General features: G+C 48.0%; 1 protein-coding gene across 3 annotated transcripts in view; it reads right to left on the minus strand.

Moving 5' to 3' along the window:
- The window catches only part of LANCL2 (LanC like glutathione S-transferase 2), a 541,821-nt gene that overhangs the window by 482,958 nt on the left and 34,853 nt on the right, over window positions 1-24,010 (minus strand). For all 3 annotated transcript variants that reach the window (XM_069648293.1, XM_069648295.1, XM_069648292.1), the window contains exon 2: window positions 4,681-4,798. In XM_069648293.1, coding sequence (XP_069504394.1) covers window positions 4,681-4,798 — 118 coding nt within the window. The remainder of the gene's footprint in view (window positions 1-4,680; window positions 4,799-24,010) is intronic.

Raw genomic sequence — 24,010 nt, forward strand, 5'->3', positions numbered from 1 at the left:
GTGCTCGGGGGTGGCAAAGAGGTAGACCTCTTCCGAGCCTTCTTACAGCCCTAGTCAATCCCAGAGTCGGGGTGTCTTGTTGATGTTCCCTCCCTCCTCCTGCCCTTCTCGCTCTCCGCCTTCTGCTTATTCAGCATGGCCTCAAGTGGTCTAGTCTCTGGGCCAGGGGCATCATGCCTTCTGTCACTGCTTGTGATTGGGAATGCCCCAACACTCTCTTGAAGCTGAGGGAGAGATCTTCCTCTTCTGCAGGATTGTCTCTCCACTCTTAAGAGCTCCATTCTGGGGAAATACTCTGGGAGACTGTGCGCTCCTTGTAATGTGCCATTGTACAGTAATAGCTACTAGGATCTGTTGGAGGGAACACGGCTGTTGGAACGTATGGAGCGTCTTTATCTTTCTCCCTTTGTCGTTTTTATTTATTTTTTTATTGTAATTTTGCTTTCCTTTTATGCCATGTTAACCGAGAGCCAGGCTTTCTGTCTATCCGTTTGCAACGCACGTACGAAATCCCTGAAGGGACCCGTAGTGCGTTGCAGGTTGGAAGAAAACCTCCCTGCTCGCCGGCATCCGCGGAGGTCCTAAAGATCTCTGCGGGCCGAACGCGAGCAGTAATGATAACTGGAGGAGGCGGGGCAGGCTTCCTAATGTGGGCGCGTTCGCCTGCGGCTCCGGCCTGTCCTCTGACCTAATGCAACTGTGAGTCGGGAGAAAACCTCTGAGGAACACCTCCTAATGGTAAGTGTTCGACAACGATCGCTTCCCCCTACGAATGTTGAAACATCCAGAGGAACTGGAAACTCGTGCTCGCACTTAGCAGTAAACGCGCATTACTTTATACACAATATGAGCATAATATCAGCATTCTGTACCCCTAGCATATTTCTTCCAATCATGCCAAAAAAGCATGTAACCAGGAAGGTATTTATCGGTATGGCAGCAACAAAGAAAGAGGAAGGGTTCTAACAAGGAGAGCTACATATAGGCATGGACTGACCCGGATGGGCTACACAGGATAAGACTGGACTACAAGGAAGCAGAGAGTTGTGGGGTTTTGTAGTTTTTAAGAAACATTTTAAGGGAAGAACATTAGCCCCCTTTTTTAGTTCCAGTTTGCAAAGAAGCGCAGAACAAACAAAAAATGTGTTAAGTTTATAAAAGTGTTAAAATGTTCAGATTGAAATTGCTATTTAGACAGTAATAAAGAAAGATAGGCATAATGCTTGCCACCTTGCCAATAATAGAATCAAGACTATCCTGCGCTCTCAGCATGGGCAATCTTCATTATGTATCCAATGAAGTCAAACTCCTAATTTTGTACTCCACTTTTTACCACCACCCGAGAAGAGGATGTGCACATTTGTATTTGTATTTTGTATTTCATGTATTTATATAGCGCGCCTAGCCTGGAGGCAACTGGGCGCATTTCTTGTGGTTACAGGTACATAGTATGCAGACAACATATAACAGTACATAATACGTAATTCTTAAAAAATATTTACATTAAAAGGTGATGGTCAGGCGGCAATGCCGGCTAAGGCAAGGCACCAAATAACATTAAATATTATCGAATACTAACAAAAATATTTACACTAAGATTACAGGTAACGGTCAAATGGCGTAGTTGGATAAGGCAAGGCAACCGGACGGTAGTGTAAGTTGTTGCGTTCAAGGTGACAGGTGGGGGTTTTGTGAGTCCTGCGCTATGAGCCATAATTTGGCTTTACTCTTGAAACAATAGAAGGAGGGTTCTGATTTAAGTGGATTGGGAAGCGAGTTCCACAGTTTAGACGCAAGAACTGGGAAACTAGCCCCCCCCCTGCTTTCTGAAACTTGAATCTCGGCAGTGAAAGGCAGTGAGCCTGGGCAGATCTCTGTAGGCGGATAGAAGTGTGGGGAGTTAAACGGTTAGTCAGCTATTCTGGTGCCTGGTTGGCCAGGCATTTGTGTGCGAGTGCCAGGGTTTTGAGGGAGATTCTTTGAGAGACCGAAAGCCAGTGAAGGCTGCGTCTGGTGTCGGGGATATGCTGGTGCCTTGGAATATTTAGTGCAGCCCTGATGGCGTTGTTCTGGGTTACCTGTAATTTGCTTAAGTTCCTTTGACTAGTCCCTAGATAAAGGGCATTGCAATAGTCAAGTTTAGACATGATGAGAGTTCTGCCAACGGTGGTACAGTTGGGTGTGGTAAGGAATGAACGACATGCTGTGATGAGTTTACCTGTGTAAGCTGATGCATGCTGAGGTGACAGCATTAGTTTGTCTAGTGAGAGACAGGGTTGAGTCAAGATAAATGCCTAGAGTTTAAGTGTTGTTGGATACCTTGATGGTATTGCCATCAATGATGAAGGATTTAAATGCTGGATCTAGTCTATTGAGTCGGTAGTGGGAGCCAAGGATGAGAGGCTCTGTCTTCTCATCATTGAGGCAAAGCCTGTGTTGTGCCATCCATGCCTGGATGATCTGATAGACATAATTAAGAGCTTTAGTGTGAGCTGTGTGGTCACCAGTGATAGGGATGAGTATTTGGGTGTCATCTGCGTAATTCGTATAGGTGACACCCAAATGGTCAAGAATATCAAAAAGTGGCTTCGTTAACACATTATAGAGTGTAGGTGAAACGCAAGATCCCTGAGGGACCCCACACAGGACTGGTGAGCGTACCTGCTGCTGAACTGGAGAAGCCCTGCTTGGCAACTGATCCCGAAGACCCTTGTCTGTGCTCCGACCCCTTGGAGTGGTGGGACCAACGATTCCCGATGTCCCCTGGTAGCCTAACAAGTGAACTAACCAGATCGAGTTTGGGCTACTGTGCTAAGAGCATCGCCATCTGGGTTTGAGGCTCGGCACTCTGGGTATCGACAGCTTGTCCAACAAGAGGCCATCCTGCCGAATTTCGTCTACCCAGCATCTACTAGTCGCGTGATAGGAGGTGGCTTTTGACCGCGACCGTTGTGGCCCTCTTGTCACCGTGCAGCGGTGGCAATCACTGAAACCTGTTTTGCTGCATCATGTCCAGTGCATTCAAGAGGACTGCAGTGGTGCTTCTTGCATTCTTCCTCTGGAACCGATTGCACCAGCTCCTGTGACAAACTGGACCTGTCTCTGCACCCGTGGTCCTAGGACATCTGTAACCGGCGGGAAAAATTGGTGATCATCGCTAGACTTGCCCAGTCTGGACCAATTGGATAATGACAATTGTCGATTCTGTGAACAAAAGGTTGAATGTTTAAAACACCTAATTATAGGCTGCTCAGCAACGATAACTCAAAGGTCCAGATTTATGGAGAAATATGCACCGCTGAATAATAATATGTGAGTGGTGGTCATACCTACTGTCTGGCGGAAACTGTCTATTATCCTGTGCCGTAATAGATTATCTCAACAATGGGGGGCATTAAGAGTACGGCAGTAGAGGGTTAACGGCACCGGTAAGGATGCTGGTGCCGTTAACCTCCTACCGCTGCATTCCGAGGTCCCTTAGCGGGTTCCACTAGGGCCGGCTGGTTTTACCAGCCACCTTTAGCGGGAATCGTTAAGGGACCAGGGGGCTAATAATGGGCCCGCAATTTGTGGGCCTGTTATTAGCTCCTTCCCAGTGGTCGAAGTGGGCGGGAGCGGTCGGGAGCGGTATTCCTCTACTTCTTTTAATGAAGTTTTACCATTCCTGTACTTTTATTTTAAAAAGAAACCATTCCGGACCTGTTTCGTTTTAAAATAAAAGTGTAGGAAGCAGTTGAAACTTGCAGTTTCAGTGCAGTGCACTGAACATACACTTAAACTGCAGGCGCATGCATTTGGGGGTTTATATTGTGCATGAGAGGGGGTGTGGCAATGGGGTTTGTGGGGAGCGCTGCAGACCAGTAGGGAACATAGCTCCACTACTTCTTTTCGTACACTTCGACCACTGCTCCTTCCCCATTCTTATTGAGCCCTATGGGGGCTCGAATGGGAATGGGGAATGGTTTTCGAAATGGGGACTTACCGGGTCCGCAAGGGTCGTAATGTCCTGGTAAGTCCCCATTCCGACACCACGGACCCGGACACAGGTTTGGAGGCAGCCATGGTGCTATTAGCACCATGGCTGCCTCCAAACTCGTAATGACCCCCAATGTGTTAGCCTCCTGAGACTTGAGGTTTGAAGTTACAAGCGATGATCGATTCTGACTTTGACTTCGATTTTCGTTTCTGAGGCCTATTTAAACATTGACCTGGATATTGACATTGACTTTTGATTCTGATTTTGTCTTTGGCACTAATTTTGATGTAACTTGCACTCATATTTTGTTAAAAATATGACAGGATGGAATTTTTATGAAAGATGTAAAAAAGGTTTTTTGATATAAAACTATATTTTACAATAAAAATAAATGACATTTTAGATTACCCTTTTTCAGATCTGCTCTCGCTCACTATTCAATGGTCTGGGACCAGCGTAGCAATGCCAGACAAGTTCAAATAAAAATTGTCTCAACCAGAAGACTAAGGAAATAAAACAAGCATAAACAGGGAGCCTAAATCAAAAGCGTTCTCATCATCCACGGTGGCTACCGCATAATTGTGTCTCAGTTGCATCACCATACATAACACAGATTACAACTTGTTGGTCTAACCTGAAACTGCATTTGTATTGGGCTGTTCATATCTTCAGTATGTTCCCTTAACTAGTCCTTAGAGCCTTACCTGTGTACCCAGTGTATGCAGAGCAGTCATGAGGATCAGCAGTTTTTAGTCCCTCTTCCATCTGCTGCAGTAAATCTTTGACTTTTGCCTGAATCCGTCTTGCAAAAGAAGATTGGATCTAAATCAAGCAAAAAAGAAAGACACATCCCATCGATACGTTTTAAGCACCATAGAGAATCCACAAGTCCATACAGGCAGCGTTTATAAAATGTCTTTAAATGAAAGCTTACAATAATGGAAAAGCTGTGCAATATTTTCATAGGAAACCCAAACTTTCAAAAACTCCAAATTTACAGATCGGTGAGAGGTCCAGGCACTGAGGTTCAATCTTTCTTTCTACAATTACTCTTTGGGTCAATAGTACATAATATGTAGGTGGCGCTTTTATCTACCACAAGTGGCACCCACTCACTGTACCGAAGCAAAAAAGTAAAAGGCCCAGAATGATACCAAATGTTCCATCTTTACACGGTTCAGTCTCGCCATGTGCAATCATTTGGGGGAGCGCAAGTGCACAGCAGTTATGGCATTGGCCGCAGTTCTAAAAATATGCAACAGCACCACTGTTTGTCTGACTTCCTTCAGAGGGTCAAATCTGATCTCAAAATCGCACAGCCTGTGGTGGCCCACAAGTGCACTTTCTCTGATAGGAAATACATCTGGGGAATGGTGCAATTTATTTTACACGGGGCAAAAGAAAGCTTGGTTAACCAAGTTTACATTTGGTGTCAGCAAGAGGTTTTGAGCGCTCTTTCATAATACCAAATCACTATTGCTGCATTATCTATGACGTGGCTGAACTGTTGTAGTAGGGTCAATTATGTTATTCTGAAACCACGACTTGAATTAAATTCATCGATCCTAAAGCAGAAAGTGGAAACCTCAAACACACGGAGCTACAGTTTATTCACCAAATATAAAGATAACGAGCATTGGCAAAGGCAATCGTTTTAGCTTTTGACTAGCCATGGGATAGGCATTTGCCAGACACTGCCATAACGGTACTAGCTGGAAACATTGAAGCAGCTGGAAACCTGTGCGATTCCCTGGGCACATTACAGCAGTGCCTGGCAAATGCCTACTACCTACACTCAAACCACAAATGTTGGCTTGTGAATGTTCGCTTTTAAGAGGACTTCAGTGCTAGGGACAGATACAACTCAACTGGCTAAAGGTATGCTTTAACACATCTTTAGTACACCAGTCGCACACATACAGCTGCAATCAAGCCATTGGCTCAAAGCAGACTACTTGGAAATTACACTGCTGGGCCAAATTATGATGTTACTGATTGATAGAGCTAGGTCAAAGAGATCCCAGGAGGATGTGTTTTGGGTGACAAGAGGTAGGCAACGCAAAATAGTTTCAGTTTATAAATGGTACAGACGTGCCACCTAAAAGCCAAAACTAAAATGAGGACACTTCAGATTCCATGAATGTGCAATCCATGGAGAAGCTTCATTTTATATATGGAAATGTTGACCAACAGTTATACTTCTGAACAGAATCAAATGAAAGAAGATTGCAGAGTTCAAACCATACATTGACAAAAAATAGTGACCTGCCAAAAGAAGAAGTACTCCAACTGACTGCATGGTTACTGATTGCTTACTTCTGTGGACAGGTTTCTTTTTTTGCCAAATTAGATGTTGCAATGAAATGCTAATTGTTAAGCAGGTCAACCTGTGGCAAAAGGATCTCATGCAGGTATATTATTTTCTTGCAACTCTGAAGGAGTAGCCTGGGAGTGTCTGCAGTCTCACTCTTACAGGTGTGCTTAACATAGGTTTTAAAGTTGCTAGAGTTTCACAAATATAGCTTTAGAATAAACATGCGGTTCATTAGTACTGTAACTGTTTACTACTTTATTATTTTTATTTTATTTTTGCAGTTATGTTTGTTATATACACTATTCACACTAGCCCTTCCTGTGTCAGTAGTCTGGACAAAGGTAGTACAGTTTGACCAAACTGTAACATGATAAGGTATGAGAAATAGAAATACAAATCAACAAGACAAAAGGATACAATATAACGGTTTAAACATTTTGCATTTCTTGTGTTCCCTTACATTTGTCTCCATTGCGTGTACCACGTTGTGCGCCCATTTAGCATCTCTATTTGATTGTATGCATTTTCTGTTATCCATCACTTCTTCCTGTTATTTTCTATCGAGTTCAATGACTTGATCATCAACCCATGTCATCTCTATCCCTTTCTTCTTCCCTCTTCATTCGCAAGACTGCATCCCAGGACCTGGAACAGACGTCTTCTTGGTCCTGCAATCTGTAGGAGTGCATTTTCATCACTTTTCCAATCCAATCATCAAATCACAGGCGTCCCGTTCTTTACACCTTACTGAAGGATTTATTTATTGGAGTTCATACTGCATTGCACATAAACCACTCGAAATCCCAGGGGAGGGTTCGGGGAAAGGTCACAGTGAAGCCCAACGGCTGCATTCCCTTCTCTGACTGAGATGGAGAAGGAAGGAGCCGACAATGAGCTAAAGTACGTTTACACATTTTAAAGCTAAACCCAAGTGCCACATTCATGACCTCGACTGCAGGAGGGAGTGGGAGACTTGTGGGAAATGTGGGAAAAAAAGAGGAAGAGGGATGGTGAAATAAGATCTACATTAGAGTCTTAGTTAGAAGAGGATGCTTTCTAAGATCAGTGCAGGAGACTGGGAAGGGGGAGCATAAGCAACAGGAGAACAGCAGAGTTGGAGAAGGTTGCAGAAAACATGCTGGTAAGGTAAACATAGTAATACATGTTCGTAAAAGTGCAGTGCAAGTGCTGTAACAAGTTCATGCTGGTAGAATTTGTAGCGGCTACATCACATTCGAATAGAATTGCCAAAGGATAGATTTCCATGCACGTACAAATGGTGTCTTGATGATGTGTACCAGTATGTGTTCTGGGTATGTTGTAGATCCTTGAACATGCTTCATGGAACCACCAAGGTTCCATTGGGTATGCCTGTGGCATGTGAGAAGTTTAAAGTCATAGAATAGTCACTATTGTGCTACTCATAGAGGTTGTAGCCAATGAGCAGGACCGTGGTGGTCATGGTGAATGGTGTCTCACTATAATAGAGGGAAGGGTGTGCCGGCAAACAGGTGGCGACTTGGCAGATGGCCAAGGTGTACAACCGGTTCCCACAGAGGATCGGCTGTCAGGGCTAGTCACACAGGAAAAGCAGTATAGATATGATCCACTGATTCTACCAGCTCTGCTGGGAAAGTCTTGGTTTCGTGCAAGGGGTTGGCCGTGAAATTGAGTCTGCACAGATGGAAGGCCTGTACCCTGATGTTAGGAGGGTGTGTCCACAGACATGAAGCACATGCTGGAGTGACACAGACTTTTTTCTTTCTTTTCCTTTTCAGCACCTGCTTTGATTCATTCATGTGGGCAATGCGGGAACAATAGGTTCTCTCCAATTCTCCCATGTGGCCCCAGAAGCGCTTTGGGCAGGCACCAGGGATCCGATGCTGTGACAGGGACCCTATGTGATCGTAAAGCTTGAATCTTAATTTTACGAGGGTCTCTCCTCAGACACAAAAGCATCCTTGGTTAAAATACTTTGCACTGATTTTTCTTTTCCAATCATTAGACATTTTCTAACATGGTTACACATTCTTTGACTTCAACGAACATAAACAATTTATTTTTATTTCAATAATCCCTTCAAAGTCTGCATCACTGGGCAGTTCCATATTATGTCCAACATGTCACTATTTATTTCGGGCTTTTAAAGTTTGTTCAGAGACCAACCCCCTACATTTAAACTGAACCACGTTTAGCTCACCCTCTATCATGCCTCCCATAAAACCTCCCCCATCCTTAATCCGAGCCATATTCCCATTCCACTCCTTCCAGGAGTTAGCAAGTGTTTTTTTTCATCACAGGCTACACCCAGCAATGGGCTGTTGAGGATTTGTATTAAGCCCCTAAACTGATCAGTTTACTTAATTCATGTACTTTGGACTTGGTGTATGTCTGCCTGTATTCTCTTGAATATATATGCTACACAGTTAAACAGTGTTTGATCTGTATCCCCGTACAATTTCTCTCGTAATCCACATATTTAGTTGCATAGATAGAATACCTATCAATGGCCTTTCTCCAGATGTAATGAGTAGATTTCCCATGCTGGCTTTTGATATTTTTCTAGTAAGGACTGTTGGTCCGCTTTTGATGCCTATGTTAGAATGTACCTGTAGCGAGTGCTTTGACTCAGGTCCCTTCAGGACTTCTGTGTGCATTTGTGAACCCATAGATGGCAACACTTCTTCGCGTCATACAGAGAGTTGGATTGCTCGCTTTATGAGGTTTAGTTAACTGACTGTTGTTCTGGCATTTTGTTTTTTTCTATATGCGTGACCATCTTTAAGATGGCCTATGCGCTTTTCGGATAGCCATTTTTGATTTTCACATCAGATATTTTTACTCTGAGTGCATTGCTCCGAGAGACACAGTGTTTCTGGGTTCATCTGTGGGAGTTCAGTAAGCGGTGCGTTCTCGTGGCTAACGTGGATTCCGTTATCCCGCTCCACGGGTAAGCTGTTGTACACATTGAGTTCTGCTACACGTTTCTATTTTAGTGTTGCTCCCGCTCTGCTTTTAGTGTGATGGTAACAAGTTGTACATACATTATTTATAGTATAACCTAGGAGCATATGGGTGCTGAATCAGTTTACCGCTAGTCAGCTACTACGGCAAGCAGCGCACACTTTGAGGACTCCTTTAGTGGAGTGGCTGATATATGTTAAAAGACCAGATCAGTGGGGCATCTTGATTGCTACACTTGTTTGATTGACAATGAGATATCTTTTTGTTAACAAGACCTAACAACTTTGTCATACATTGCCTACAGATGGGTGGTCTTTGATCATACATACTTTAGTCGTTTGAGTATTCTGGTCACTTTGAGGCCAGGTAGGTCTATGCCATCTTTTGGACTTATCCCCACAGTCGGTATTCCCTCTAAGCGTGTTTCTCTTTCCTATATATTTGAAACACATGGGTACATCCGGCTGGCTCTTTGGACTACATTTTGGATGACTGGTATTCCCCCAATTCTACCTGACGTATGAATTATAAATAGTCTTGGCATGGTGAATATTTGATTATATATGGGCTTGTAATCAAGTAATCTAGCTTATGATTGAGCTGTATTTATCCACAGAATCTGTACATTTGTTTTGGTATTTCCTTGCAGTTTGACTTGCTCTTGAAGAAGGGGTTTTGACGGAGAAACGCGTTGTGGCAGAGTCAGTTGTCTGACCTTCAGAAGACACTGAAATCAATAAATGACTTAGCTTTTCTTTTTTTTTAAACTTTGGTTTTATTGGTAATTTTTCAGAAAAAGAAACAATGACAACACCGGGAGCAGTATGAATATCACATTAACATCATCATCGAACCCCCGTAGTCTCCTCCCCCCCACCCCCTTCCCCAACTCCACCCCTCCCCCCAGATCAGAGTTCCATCGTAAAACCAATCGTAAAACCATACTCGAAGTTCAGTGCTTTGGAGCCATGTTGTGCGTTCCCTTAAATGCTGGCTTAGACGGATCCGCTGTCTCCCGGGCCGTGGGCTACCCCATTGTTCTTGAGTGGTTCTCTCCGGGCTCCATAGCCCCCCCCGCCCCGTGTTGTCCACGTAGTGTCAATGAGCCTCCCAACCCCATGCCTGGTAAACCCCATACCAATTTGCCTGGAAGGTGCTCTATTTGTTGTTTACCATGGCTGTCAGTTTGTCCATGAGGAACATGTTCTTCAGTTTTTTTAGCCAGTGTTCCTTAGAGGGGGTCTCCGGACTTTTCCACCTTTGCGCTAGGGCCACCCTTCCTGCTCGCAACATGGTCTCCCACATTCTTGGGTACCTATGTATTTCGGCCTCCTCCGGTGGGAGGCCCAACAACATCGTCAGTGGATTTAGTGGGAGAAGTTCTTCGGTGACCTCCGCCATCCAGCCCCGTACCTTCTCCCAGAACCCCTGTACCTTAGGGCAGGACCACCACATGTGACTCCTCGTCCCCACTTGGCCACATCCTCGTGGGCAACTGGGGAACACCCCCGGGAACATCCTGGATAACTTAGATGGGTCCCTATGCCATCCCTGTAAAATCTTAAAGTTATGTTCCATGTCCGATGTGAACAGGTTCCCATGGAAAGCTATTTTAAACACCCTGGACCATGCGTCTTCCGAGAGAGCCTCTCCTGCCAGGTCATTCCAGAACCCACAAAACCCTCTCCTCCCTTCCAAGTTGATGGTGTTCAATATTTGGTACATTTTGGATACTACCCCCTTCCTCGTTGTGGCTGTGTCTAATAACTTTTCAAAGGGGGTCAGCTGTCTCCGCAGATTCAGGCCCCAAGTCTGGTCACAGAGGATGCCCTTAAGGCGCAAATATTCAAAGACTGAAAGAGGCCCCCGCCCAAGTGCTTCTCGCAGCTCCTCGTATTCAAGGAACTCGCCCTCCTTGAACAGCTGCCCTGCCCATTCCAGCCCCCCATCCGACCAGGACTGGGCATTCCTGAATCCCCTGCTACCTAGTTTGAGCGGGTGGCCCCACAGCAAAGACATCAGGGAGGGCCAGGACGTGAGGTGCGCAGTTGTGGGTCCCTCCTTCCAAATCGACCAGAGTATTCCCAGGGTTGGGTGGGTCTGCAATTTATTTGGGATGTGTTTACGCGGCAGCCACAAAAGGTTGCGTACTTTCAGAGGGTGGGCGTCCATGTCCTCCAGGTAAGACCAATAGGTGCCCATCCCCTCCCTCATGTGTTCTAACAAGACCCTTAGCTGGGCGGCCCGGTGGTAGAGAAGGAAGTCCGGCAGCCCGAAACCACCCTCCTCCCTAGGTAACGTTAGAATGGCCTTACCTATCCTCGGGTTCCTCCCTTGCCAAACAAACTCTCGGACTGCCCTCTGTAGGTCTCGAAACATCTGGTCGGGGACCCCTGTTTGGAGTGCAGTGAAAAGATACAGCAGTCTTGGGAGGATGTTCATTTTCACTGCTGTCATGCGCCCGTACCAAGACAGTATCATACCTCCCCACCTCCTCAGGTCTGACTTTATCTCTGCCATAATAGGCCCATAATTCACCGAAGCCAGTTTAGAAAGATCCCTTGTGAGGAGCACACCCAAGTACCTAATGGTGTCCTTCCCTACCACAATCCCCGCACACCCATCCCGGTGGTCTAGCCCCGGGTCCCGAGCCCTCATAGGGAGTAACACTGATTTTGATGCGTTTATTTTTAGCCCCGAGAATTGCCCAAAGGTCGTCATCAGGGCCAGGAGGGGGGGGGGAGCGAGGTGACGGGCTCCACCAGGTATGCAAGAATATCGTCAGCAAACAGGGAGAACTTGAACTCCACCTCTCCTCTTTTAATCCCCTTGATGTTGGGGTGAGCTCGGACCGCTATGGCCAGGGGCTCCATCGTCAGGACATATATTAAAGGGGAGAGTGGGCATCCCTGTCGTGTCCCCCGTGTGAGGGAGAATGAGTCGGAAAGTTCTCAATTCACCTGCACTCTCGCTGTTGGGGCCCCATATAGGGCGGAAACCCAGTTCCTGATGTGAGCCCCAAAGCCCATTCGACGGAGGAGGAGTTGCATGTACCTCCACTCCACCCTGTCAAAAGCTTTCTCTAAGTCCAGGGAAAGCAGACTTGCATCTAGATCTGATTCTTGGACATGGTGGATTAGGTCTATTGTCTTCCTGATGTTATCAGAGCCTTGCCTGCCCCCTATGACTCCCACTTGATCCCTGTGAACCAGCTTGGGCATTATCCCCTCCATCCGTTTGCCTATCACCTTGGCCAGGATCTTTACATCTATATTGAGGAGGGAGCTTGGGCGATATGAGGAGCATTCAGTGGGGTCTCTGCCCTCTTTGGGCAGGACCACAATTATGGCCCTCATCATGGTCTCCGGCAGAGAGCCCCCCTCTAACACGCCGTTAAACACCCTCACCAGGTGAGGGGCTAGGATAGCCTGAAACCTCTTATAGAAGTATACTGAGAAGCCGTCTTCCCCCGGGGACGTTCCCACCTTCATTCCACTGATCGTGTGCTCCACCTCCTTTCCGTCACCCGGCCCTCTAGCCCCTCCACCATTTCACCTGTCAGGGACGGGATCTGGATGGAGTCCAGGAAACCTTCTATCTGAATGTCATCCCCGTCATATTCTGACGAGTATAACTTTTCGTAGTAACGGCGAAAGGCTGCTCCAATGTTAGGGGTGTCGAGATCTAATGATCCCTGATCAGCCTTCACCGTTCTGTTCCTTTGAATCTCTCTGAGTTTCCAGGCCAGGATTTTGTCAGCTCTGTCCCCCCTTCTCATAATATTCTTGTTTCACTAGCTGGAGGCTCTGTTCGGTCTTATGTAACAGGAGGTCTTTCAACTGGAGTTTATAGTTTTCCAGGGTAGCAATCTGCTCTCTTTCCAGGGGAGCCTGAGGGAGGTCACCCGGTTGGAGTTGGGCTATCTTTTCCCTCAGGGATTTTTCCTGGGCCTCCCTCTCCCTCTTTTTCTGGGCTCCCATTCTAAAGAGGACGCCGCGTAAGGTTGCCTTAAAGGCGTCCCACAGCACGTGTGGGCCCACCTCGCCGTTGTCGTTGAAATACTCCGAGATGGCGTCCTGCTTTGTTTGTTTGTTTGTTTATTCTATTTGTATGGCGCTCCAAACCCGGAGGTAGAAGGGTGCTTAAGAATATGGTTACAGTGTGCATACTATTCGTACAGGTTTATAATATATACATATATATACAGTGGTTAATAAACAGAGCATATGCAGTGCGTACAATATACAATTTTCAGAATAAATACAGTGTCTAAGCCAGTATCCGCACGGGTCTAGAGTTAGTGGTGTTATTCTTTGTTTAGCAGCCATCTGATGACCTGCTTCCTAAAGATCTGGAAGGATTCGACAGTTTTGATGTTAAGCGGTAGGGAGTTCCAGAGTTGGGGGGCCAGCACTGTGAAGCTTACCCCTCCGGCTCTTTTTAGGTGGAACCTGGGCACTAGTAGGCAAAGAGTGTTGGAGGATCTGGTGAGTCTGGTGGCAGGTTTCAGGGTGAGTTTATTAGCTAGATAAGGTGGTGCTAGGTGATTGAGGGCTTTGTACGTGAGGCAGATGATTTTTAGATCAATTTTTTGGCGTATGGAAAGCCATTTGCAGGCTTTCCTAGTGGCAGAGATATGCTCTTGTCTGGGAATGTTGAGGGCTGCGCGTAAGGCGTTATTTTGTATTACCTGCAATTTATTGAGTACGGATTGATTAGCGCCTAGGTACAGGCTGTTACAGTAATCCAGTTTGGATTGTATTAGGGCCCTGGCAAGGGTGAGGCAGCTGTTGGGTGATAGGAAGGGTCTGCTGGCCCTAATGAGCTTGCCGGTATAGGCAGCGGCTGAGGCGATCATATTGGTGTGTTTGCTGAGGTTGGAGTTGGCATCTAGATAGAAACCCAGGGTTTTTACGCTTTTGGCTATGGGAATGGGATGACCATCGATGGTGATGTTATTATAGCAAGGGTCAAGTTTAGTTAGAGTGTTGGGGGAGCCGACAATTAGGAGCTCTGTTTTCTCATCATTCAGGCAGAGACCATGGGAGGCCATCCATGCCTGAATGATGGAGAATATTTTGTTGATCCGGGCGGAGTCTTCTTGGTAATTACCAGAGATAGTGAGGAGTATCTGGGTGTCATCTGCGTAGTTTGTGTAGGTGACACCCAGATGATCCAGTTGGTCAAATAGAGGCTTTGTAAATATGTTATACAAAGTGGGGGATACACAGGAACCTTGTGGGACCCCGCATGTGATGGGGGTGGGGTCTGCTGCAGCTGTGGTGGAAAAGACTTGTATGGTTCTGTTAGCCAGGAAGGATTGTATCCATGTGATGGCAGGGGAGGAGAAGTGGGCTGCGGTGGCAAGGTTATTACAGAGGACCTCATGGCTGACCAGGTCAAAGGCCGCTGAGAGGTCTAGGAGGAGTAGGATAGCGGCATTGCCTTTGTCTTTAATTTCATCAATCTGGCTTTTGAGATCAACAAGGGCGGTTTCAGTTCCGTGTTGAGGTCTGAAGCCAGATTGACGTATTCCTAGTAGTTGGTTGGATTCTAGGTATTCCTGAATTTGGATGTAGGCGACTCTGTCCAGGATTTTCAGTAGGAAGGGGACTGTGGTGATGGGCCTGTAGTTTGTGGGTGTGGCTGGGTCGAGGGATTGTTTTTTCAGGAGGGGGAGAACCCATGATTGTTTTAAGTTGCTGGGGATGGAGCTACTGGTGAAGGATAGGTTGATGAGTTTGGTGATGAAGGGGGAGAGCTCTCTGGCTGCATATTTTATGATTTGAGCCGGGCAGCTGTCTCCTTTACAGTTAGAGGGTTTCAGGGATGTGATGATTTTTTGAACTTCCGGTATGGTGACTTTTTTGAACGAGAAGCCTGCGCTAGTGTAGTTAGGTGTGGGTAGGCTAAGGTTGGTGACATTGTTGTTGAGTTGTTGCCGTTTCTTTTCGATTTTAGTTTGGAGTCCTAAAACTTTATTGATGAGGGCGTTCTGGATGTTGGTGCACCAGGGTTTGTCTTTAGGGCAGGTTTCCGGTGGCGAAATAGGGTTTTCTAGTTCCTTCAGAATTTTGAATAATTCTTTAGTGGAGGATCCTGCCTGAGTGATCCTGGTGTTGTAATTATCTTTTTTGGTCCGGATTATCCCGCTTTTGTAAAGTGAGGATAAGTTAGTGAGGTTGGATTTGTTTACTGCAGTGGGGTTAGTCTTCCAGGTGAGGTGAGCCTTAGCTTTCTTTTTTCTAAGTAGTTTGAGCTCAGGGGTGTACCATGAGTTCAGATGAGCTTTGGGTTTAGCTTTGCGTATTTTCAAGGGGGCAACGGTGTCCATTGCTTTGGCCATGGAATCATTGAAGGTGTCAATCAGCAGGTTTAAGTCAGCGTTAGCTGGGAGGGCATTGAGGGTAGGTAAGACCAGTGGTAGTAGGGCTTCAGCAGTGATGTTGCGTTTATTCCTGGTGGGGTATGCTGGTGCCATGGGGTGCTTATTGGGCAGTACCTGATTGGTGTTAACCTCAAGGGGGATCATGTGGTGATTGGTCCATGCCAGAGGTTGGGGGTCTTTGCAGGTTGTGTTGCAATTGTGGGTTGCTACCCAATCAAGGGTTCTGCCTTTTTGGTGGGTAGGGAGTACAATGAGTTGAGTGAGACCGTGATCGGTTAGGGCATTGGCCAGGGATGCAGCAGGTGCGTCGTTTGGGTCTTGGTAGCCGAGGTTGAAGTCTCCGAGGATCATGAATTGTGCTGTTGGTTTGGAGATTTTGGTGATGAGGGATGTGATGTCTTCTTCGAAGGTCCCAGGGGGACCTGGGGGTCTGTATATGAGGTGGATAGTTATCGTGGCTGTGGGGGAGGTTTGTAGTTTGGTTGTGAGTAACTCGCAGGAAGTGAATGCGACTGTGTCGGTTAGTCTGAGGCCAAGAGCGGATTTGGAAATGATTGCTACGCCTCCACCTCTGGCATTAGGTCTGTCCGCTCTGAGGATAGTGTATTTGTCTGGGATGGCTAGCGATAAATAAGGTCTGGACGCCTCATTAAGCCAAGTTTCTGTTAGGGCTAAGAAGTCAAGGTCATTGGTAAGGATGATGTCTGCAATTTCTGTGGGGTGGGCAGCCAGGGATCTGACGTTGAGAAGGGCGCCTTTTAGTGGGGGGGGAGTGGGTTTGCTTGGTGCAATGTGCTTTGTATTAGTTTTGGTGTAAGGTCTGGAGTAAGGTTTAGAGTTTGTGGTGGGGAGCCTGGAGCCTAATCTTTCGTTGCGGGTTGTGATGTTGGGAATAAGGGAGAGGGGGGTTGGTCCGGGCGGCTTAAAGCGGGTGAGAGGTTTGGTGGTCGATTTGGTTTTATTAGACTTAGCAGTGGGACTGTGGTGGCTGTTGGTGGGTAGGCCATGGATAGTGATGGATGTGGAGGTGAGGGGGTGGTGGTAAGTGGAGGGGAAAGGGGTTGTGGAGGGTAGGAACGGAGTGGGGCAGGGGATGGGGTGGTGTCTGGGGCACCCTAGTTTAGCCAGGCCGTCCTGATGGGCTATGTAGCTATTGTTGCTACAGGGTACATTGTCCTGTATTAAGCAGAAAGGGAACATGGTTAGGGCGAGCCAGAAGATCATGGTCTGTGGATAGCGGTGGAGTCTGGTGGCGCTGGAGGGGAGTAGGTCAGACTAAGATAGATGGTGGCTGGTTGGAATCGGGTAGAATCGGTCAGGTACAGCCTGTGCACTATAGTGTCTAGGTTGGATACAACTAGTTGTAAGGTTGGAGCATACAACAGGGCACCTAGATGTGACAATTCCTGACATTGACTAAAATGCATATATCAGAGGGTCTGTTAGCGACCATAGGGCACTCAGTTCTGGTGGTCTGTGTATATCTGCATTGCATCACAGTATGGTTTGAGAGAGGTGTGCAGTTGTGAGCAGTGTGTGCGGAGGATTAGTTCTGAGTACAATTGTCATAGTGGTTGGGCAGCTGCAGTGACTAAGGCAGTGACCATAAGGCACAACACATTCTAAATGTGGACAGTTATTGACCATAAGGCACAACACAGTCTAAATGTGGGCAGTTATTGACCATAAGGCACAACACAGTCTAAAAGTGGTCTGCTATTGACCATAAGGCACAACACAGTCTAAAAGTGGTCAGTTATTGACCATAAGGCACAACACAGTCTGAATGTGGTCTGCTAGTGACCATAAGGCACAACACAGTCTGAATGTGGTCTGCTGTTGACCATAAGGCACAATACAGTCTAAAAGTGGTCTGCTATTGACCATAAGGCACAACACAGTTTAAAAGTGGTCAGTTATTGACCATAAGGCACAACACAGCCTGAATGTGGTCTGCTAGTGACCATAAGGCACAACACAGACTAAAAGTGGTCAGTTATTGACCATAAGGCACAACACAGTCTGAATGTGGTCTGCTAGTGACCATAAAGCACAGCACAGACAGTGAGGTCAGTTAGTATTCATTAGCCAAGCAGGTGTTAGGCTCTATAGAAAGACCAACACTTGCCACCGGAGTAAGCGGGCAGGTACAGAGCGAGGCAGCAAAAGGAAACAGAGTAGAAGATTGAGTGATATATTGTACGTCTTAGCAACCAAGGCCAGGTAGGCTGCAATCTATGGCTAGAACCTCTGCTAGATTCAGGGTCCCCGTGGGACGCTATAGCACTTAAGATTAGTTTACTCACATGGCCAGGTGGGTATAAGGAGGCTTGAGAACATTGGTACATCAGTGACGCCACTTTGGTCGAAAAAGCATTTTTCGACCAAAGTGGCTGCACCTCCTGTAGTAGAACTTCGTCCTTCAGCAGGGAGTCATTACACTTCCATCGCCCTCTGCTGCCACTCCGCCATCCCCCTGCTATTGTGGTACGGACCAAGTCGTGATCGGACCAAGGAACCGGATCAACCCTGTGGCCAGAGACATGGGGGAGAAGGGATTCATCTACCAGTATATAATCTATACAGGAGTATGATGTGTGAATTGCTGAGTAGTAGGCGAAGGAAGGGGAGGCCTGTCCTGGGAGTCGGGATGGTGTCCACCAGGCCTAGCTCCGCATTGACCCTCTGGAATCTACGGGCCATGGTTTCATCTGCGGCCCTAGTGAGCTGCAGTCCCAAGCGTTTCCTATCCGCGGTTGGGTTTAGGACCATATTGAAATCCCCCCCCCCACCACCAACATCCTGTGAACAAACAATTTCAATTTGTCCTTCACTCCCTCCCAGAATTGCGCCTGGCCCTCATTAGGGCCGTACACAACTGCCAGAGTCAGGGGGGAACCCCGCAAAGAGCCCTTTGCCAGCAGATATCGGCCCTCTGGGTCCTTCACCGTGGTTTCTACTTCAAAGCCAACGTCCCTTGCTAATAGTATGGCTACCCCCCTTTTCTTGGTTCTGTGGGATGCACTGAGGACCTCCCCAATCCCGCCCCCTCGCATTTTCGGTTCCTTCCCCCGGGCCCAGTGTGTTTCCTGAAGGAAGAGTAGGTCAAGTTTTGCCCTCCTAAATTCCCTGCAGACCAAGGATCTCTTGGTTGGGGTGTTCAACCCCCGCACATTAAGGGAACCCACGCCCAGGGCGGGCAGATCCTCAGCCATTGTCAATGATCAACATCTTACTGGGTAGCTGGCTCAAGGCACTTTTCCTTTCCTGCTCCTTTTGTGTTACAACCTGATCTCCCTTACCCCCTTCCCCCGCCTCCCAGGTGGGCCTTAAACCTGTCCCCAACTGCCCCCTGGTCCCCCGCCCGAACTGAACAACCCCAACTGTTTCTTCACCCCCCACCCCGGCGTCCAGCCAAATAGTTCCACCATTGCTGGTAATTGGCCGAACCACCAGCCTACCGCCTCCGGCTGGGCTAATGTCGGAAAATACTCCTCCTTGAGCCCCCCTTTTTTTGACCCCCCCACCTCCCCACCGAGCCCCCTCCTCTAGGTAACCAACATACTTGCTGTTCTGGGAGGCCCCTTCCGTCCTTAGGCCCCATAGTCCTGGAAGTCTACTCGTCCTTGTGCCAGGCCGGACGTTTGTGATCGTGAGTTGAGTTCTTTGCCCGGTTTCCCCGTACCCTTTTGTACATCCAGGCTACCTCGGGCTCGACCGGCCCGCTCCTCCCTGGCCGGGGTCGGCGTCTTCCCTGTCCATTGCCGGGGACGGCGGGTTCAGTTTCTTATATTTCCGTGGACCCGTCTTCTTTCTCCTCTCTCCTTGTGACCTGCGTTCCCTGGCTCCTTCCGCTGCGAATCCCGTAGGTTCTCTCCCAGGGGCCGGGTCCGACACACACCCTTGAATGGCTTCCCTTATGTCCTCCTCTGTAATCAGGGTTGACCGTTGGCCCCCGTACTCGAACGAGAGGGAGAAGGGATACCCCCATCTATAGCGCACCCCTTTCTCTTTTAGCATTTGTGTCAGGGGGCGGCACATCCTATGTTTGGCCAGCGTGTATGAAGAGAGGTCCTGGAAAATGGACACTTGTGCGTTATTGTAGGTTATTTCCCGTGCCTTTCTGGCCTCCTCCAGAACCTTCGCTTTCTCAGTGTAGTAATGAAAGTGGACCAGGATTGACCGGGGGCCCCCAGCTCTGCCCCCCGCTCTGTGGACCCGGTCAAACGTTGGTTCAGTCATCATCTCGTCCGAGAAAAGAAGGGTGATAATGTCCCTCACCGTCCGGTTCAGTTCTCTTTCCGTTTCTCCCTCCGACTCCGGGACCCCAAAAATTCTGAGGTTGTTCCTCCGTTCCCTATTTTTGAAGTCGTCCATTTGCCTGGCCCTCTCATCGTCTCTTTTTTCTAGCGCAGCTATTCTCATGGACATGGCCATCTCTTGGGTCGTTGTTGAGGACTGGTTGGTCTCCAGCTGCAACAGTCTGTCCTCAACCTTGTCCACCCTGCGGTCCATGTTCTCCAATTTCTGGGCAATGTCAGCCCGCACATCTCTGATCTCCTGCAGGACCGAGGCAAAGCCCTTTTCCTTTGTAAGGGTGGGCAGGGGCGAGGTCTCGGGCTGGGACATTCTAGTCGTCCGATCCAGGCCGCTAATCTCCCTTCTGGTGTCCTGGTAGCGATACTCCTGGAGGGTTTGGCGCCAGCTTATCCGATCTCTCTATCTCTCCCTCCAGTCGGTGCTCTTTGGGGGCCAAGAGCTATGATCCTGCTGGGAGACCGCCCTTCGGGCAAAAAACCACTCTGTGTGGGGCTATCTTTGAGCGGGCACACGCCCTACCAGTCCCCGGCGGGGGCCTCACACTCTCTACACGCCCTTTTTCCCTTTTTCCCGCTGCTTGTGGGCGTCTGTCCCTGTGACGGCGGTGGGTATCGAATTTGTGATCGGGTGAGGGTCCAGGCCGGGCCCCCGGGGACAGGGGGCGCAGCGCCCACAGCGTGCTGGTCAGGCCGTGTTCTCTTCTGAGTTCGTCACCAGGCGGGCACTCGTCTCACACCTTCTTCACCGGCCTTGCCCCGCTGTTGTCTCTGTGATCTGGCACTCGGGTCAAGCGGGCTGTCTCACCTCTGGCTGGATTGGTTGGTAGCCTCGAGGCCTCGACGGTGGAGTCCCCGCCGAAGCGCTGGCGTGCTCTATGACCGGGGTAGGGTGGCGGGGCCTCCCGCGGATTCTCTCTTTAGGCCGCGGGGCCTCATTCTTAGGCGTCCGAGGGTCTTTCGGCGTCGCTCTTTCGCCCGGGGGGGTCTCCCGGGATTCACTGCCACCGAGAACCACAGCTGTTTCGTGGGGGGCTGCGCGGGGGGGGGGGCTCAATCCCTCAATATGGCCCAGTTTCGGCGGGAGCGGCGTCTTCAGGCAGCCATCGCCTGTGCGCCCCCTGGTGGCCTCGACTTAGCTTTTCTACTGTTTTGCTGCATATCGTCTGTCTAAACATTGTGTATAGTTATTTTACTTTTGTCACAGAGAATTGGCTGTTTTTCTGCTTTGACAGTGTGCAGGGGACGGGAGAGCTGATAGACAATATAAAAGAAAGAGTGTCCAGTCTATGTTGTGACCTTGTGTCAGGGTCACTTTTCCTCCCCCGAACCTACATTTCCATTTGGAATTGTTAACTTATCTAGAGCATTGTTTAAACATTAGGTGGGCACTCACAACCCTATCTACTTCTAATCTTCATTAGCTTGCCAATTTTCACTTGTACTGGGATGAGTTTGATTGGTCCCTTGGTACTCCTCATTTGCTTCTTGCCACTTTCCCCGCCCGGGTCTCTCGCTGCTCCAGTTACCCCTCTTGTACCGGGCTGGCATCATTGGCTCTTCACCTGTGTGGGCCTCCGTTCCTTCCTCCTTCAGCTTGTGACTTTGCAGAGCCTGTCCCGGTACGGTCTCAGCGTCGTTCGAGTACCACATGGTCCAGCCTCTCTGGGTCACAAGCCACTGCTGTCAGGTCTTCTTCCAGCACCCAAGTCGAGCCCTTGTCTCCCCGTTACATCTTTCTTTTCCAGGCCCTGAGCGTCTGTCCGACAACAGACTGCTCCACATCCTTCTACTGTTTTCTCCGCCTCGGTTCGAACTTCCCAGGCTTCGAAGACGAGAATGTCTTTCACTGTTCCTTTCTTGGTTTTTATAAAGAAGTGTTGGGCCCTCCCCAGCAGAGGTGCACAGTCCTTAGTTTCTTTCCAGGGTGCCTTTGTTATGCCTTGTTCCATCTCCTTCGTCTCAGTGTGGTTGGCTGCCAACCACTGATTACTCTTCATGGTTCTCCTAATCTTCTTATTCACTGTATTAGTGGTAGCTGAAGGTTGGTTATTTCTAACATTGCTGTATCAAATAGTGACTGGTTTGGAGGGAAGGTTTTGGTTCTTTGATGTTCATTATCTTCCCCCGGAAAAAGGTTATAGGGAGTTCCTGGACCGCGCAGGAGTCCCTATTCCCAAGAGGGGAGTCTCACCCTGTGACGTCCTGCTTTCCGCCACCCCTAGGGGTATGTTGCATAGCGGGCTCACCTCGCTAGCCTCACAGTGAAGGGCTCCCCTCTGGGGAGAAGTGACAAATCCAGTGAATCATCACAAGGGCCTGCCCCAGTGTACAACAGGGTAAATGTTCCAACAACGTTTGTGTCCTTTTACATGCTTTCTGTGTTATTTATAGGACTGAATGCAGCTTCTAGGATTTTGCCTCTCTGTTCAGAAAGTAACAGACAAGTATGGAGATAGCCAGGAGGACTGAACACAGAAGCATTTTTCTGATGTTCCTGGGCAGCTCCTTGCAGGGGAAGAGAGCCCAGCTAGAGATGGTTTCCAAAAATCTGGGGGCAAAATGTCAATTAGTTAGATACTAGCAGCGTATACAAGTCACTCGTTCTCGTTTGTGAATTCTCCATGGGCAAATAAACACAATTTCTTACTCAACGAGAGTGAATTATCACTCACCAATGGCTAGTTGAGAGTGCACATTTTAAGGCCCGCAGAAATGACTGACAATGGAAGCAGACACAGACTGTAAATACTGTCATTGACTGAAAGCTGAAGCGCAAGGCAGAAGCATGGTCGCACTGGGCTACTCCAATGCTTGAAATGCTGTCGAAGAAGTGAGACCCGGCTTTGATGGTCGCCAGTGTGCAGTATGCCAAATGCCGTGAAAAGTGAGGATCCAGAGATGCTGGTGAATGCTGAGTCACCATGGAGAGTGATGGAAACCAAACGGAGGGACAGAGAAGGAATGGACATGTAGCAGCACGCACAGTAAAGAAGTCCTTATTTGATAAATCTCGCAGATGACTTGGGTTATTTATAGGGGCAGAACTCAAGCTCAAGACTCCTACAGGATCCTGAGAGCTAGGCCGTAACCTGTTGGTGTGCCTGGGCAACAAGATGTAAATCAAGGCGTCAGAGGACACAGTGACTGTGCACTGTGGCGGTCAAGGGATCAAAGCACAACCTGAAGCAAATATATATGGTTCGCAAGTTTTGTTTAAAGTAACAGAAAAGAAAAGGATTAGATTCAATGCTGGGTGGTAACTCCCATTGATGGGCGCTAAATAATCAAATTGTCTTTGCACCTTGGTCCTCAGTGTTTCCTCTCTCCTCTCATCCAATCACCTCTTCTCTACACTCACCCCTCTCGCTTCTGTCCCTCTCACTGCCTTTGCTGCACTGTCATGCTCCAGACACATACTTGCACTTCTAACCCATAGACAGTTACATCATTCTTTCCTGCTTTTAACTCTGCCCCCTACACCCCCCTGTACAGACACAGGAATGCACAATTGCTTGAGGGCCTTAGGCGTAATCAGAAAGCACCCAGGGTCTGGGAGAAGGACATTGGGACAATAAACATAGCAGCTGATGCCAATGGGCGGGAAGGCTATTTTAGCCAGGTCAGTCATCTTGGTCTCAGACTGCAAACTGTGGCCTCACTGCTACCTGATAGGACACGCTTCTCTCTTGTCTCAAAATAGTGATACCTTGTTTACTTGCACCAATGGGGTTCTGTGCTTACCAAGCAGAGGCTCCAGGTATCACTGAATAAACAAACTATATTCCCTGCTCTGCAAATAATCAGCTTTTTGCCTACAATTCTCTTCATGTGTCTGCTTGTTGTAACACCATAAGCCACAAAATAATAAGGGCTTTGGTCTCTTTATTTCAAACACACTAGGTAAGGGGGGCAGGTGATCAACTGGAAATGTCTAGCCATAAGATAGTATTAGAGTGCTGACACCACCAACTAATGGACTAATGGCAAAACAATCTAGTTAGACGGTGGCATATTGTTTTTTATGAGGGCACAGCTTTATAGTTAATTAC

The sequence above is a fragment of the Ambystoma mexicanum genome, chromosome 2q, assembly GCF_040938575.1.
Source record: "Ambystoma mexicanum isolate Mex_15411 chromosome 2q, UKY_AmexF1_1, whole genome shotgun sequence".
Lineage (NCBI taxonomy): Eukaryota > Metazoa > Chordata > Amphibia > Caudata > Ambystomatidae > Ambystoma > Ambystoma mexicanum.